Below are 1,531 nucleotides of genomic sequence, written 5' to 3'. Positions count from 1 at the left end.
AGCCCTGATGTGGTACAACTCCAACAAGATGTTTATGCGCACTGTTGACGAAATCCTCGCAGAAATGGAGGCAATATTCGCAAAGAAAGACAACTTGCTCAATGTACGTAGAAAATTTGAAAGGCGAATTTGGAAGTTTGGTGAACAGTTCAGTAGCTACGCTAACGAGAAACGGCTGTTAAGCGCTGGCCTCAACCTATGCGACGAAGAATTTGTTGAATACCTCGTAGACGGCATTCCTCATAAACAATTGCAGATACAAGCCAAGCTTCAGAATTTTAAAAGTGCTGGTGAGGTGACTAGAGCATTTCGGACTGTCGAGTTGCCGCGACGAGCCGCACCAAAAACGAATTTACAAAGTGGTGAAGTGCGGCTAAGGTGCTACAACTGCAATTGCTCCGGCCACATCGCAAAAGAGTGCAGCAAGCCTAAGCGCGAATACGGGACGTGCTTTGCGTGTGGCGAACGCGGACATTTTGCGGCGAGCTGCAACAACTACAAGAAGTCGACATCCAGTAGCAATTTTAATGCCTAGTCGATTCGGGGAGCCCAATAAGCTCACGTATATATATGCTGAGCAGAATCAGGTGATTCTATTCATCAGGATGGCCGAGCTGTAGTAGCGTTGTATAGGCTAGCTTAAGTAATAGATTAATAAATCATTGTAATAGCGTAATAGTCCCTTTAGCATATTTTTAGTACACGAATAGTGTAACTAGACCTTAAGATATAGTTATAAGACACCATCTTGTGAAAAGAAAAGAATAAAAGAGGACATTCCAATTTGAGCAGCGAAAGGAGAAGGTGTTTTATTTAAAACCCGGCTACCACTTTATTAACTTAAACCTGTACATTTCAATATCTATGTATATAGTACGTATGTATGTTTATGGGGGGCAAAATTTGTGACCTCGAGTCATATTTTAACACCTTTTCTTAATTACTTTAACAAAAGTTTCCTACAACTTTGTGCGCCAATTAAATGTATAAGGAATGAGTTGCCGACAAATTGGCTATGACCAAAGTTTGAACTGAGTATGCTAAATGGAAGTGGAAGGGAATAAAATGCATGTAAACGCAAAACTTATAAAGTTTTAGTGCAGGAATTTGATGATGAAATTTAAGAAAATTGCATAAACTTTTCTTAAATTATAATTTGTAATTAAGTTGGTTTGGAAATGAATAAAAGTGGAAGATTTGAGTGAAAAGTGAATGCAGTAAAACTGAGCTGTAAGGTAGAGTTTTGTATAAGCTTTTTCTCAAAAAGTACAAAGTATTAATTTAAAAGCAATAATTTTAGCTTGAAATGTCTACAGGTAAGATAATACCTATGATAAACGCCTTAAGTATATAAGTCTTTAGGCATAAGACGTAAGGTGATCTTGAATCTGCGATAAAGCGTACCACCCCTTCTCTATTCCAAATAAAGTTACACTGCTCTTATCAACACACAACAAGGCCACATTCATATGTATTTAAGAGCTTCCACAGCCCAAATTTATCACTTGAGTTTAGATTAAAGTCATTTTTA

General features: G+C 37.8%; 1 protein-coding gene across 1 annotated transcript; it reads left to right on the top strand.

Annotated features, from left to right (window-relative positions):
* The first annotated feature begins 28 nt into the window (after positions 1 to 28).
* Positions 29 to 535, top strand: LOC118752917. The gene has a single exon (XM_036487768.1). It carries the CDS (start codon positions 29 to 31, stop codon positions 533 to 535), a length of 507 nt encoding a protein of 168 aa, XP_036343661.1.
* The last annotated feature ends 996 nt before the right edge of the window (positions 536 to 1,531 follow it).

Source organism: Rhagoletis pomonella, unplaced genomic scaffold (assembly GCF_013731165.1).
Source record: "Rhagoletis pomonella isolate Grant_MI unplaced genomic scaffold, Rhpom_1.0 Rhpom_scaffold_00002, whole genome shotgun sequence".
NCBI lineage: Eukaryota > Metazoa > Arthropoda > Insecta > Diptera > Tephritidae > Rhagoletis > Rhagoletis pomonella.
Note: the sequence above shows the minus strand (reverse complement) of the source record. Positions and strands in the feature narration are given on the sequence as shown.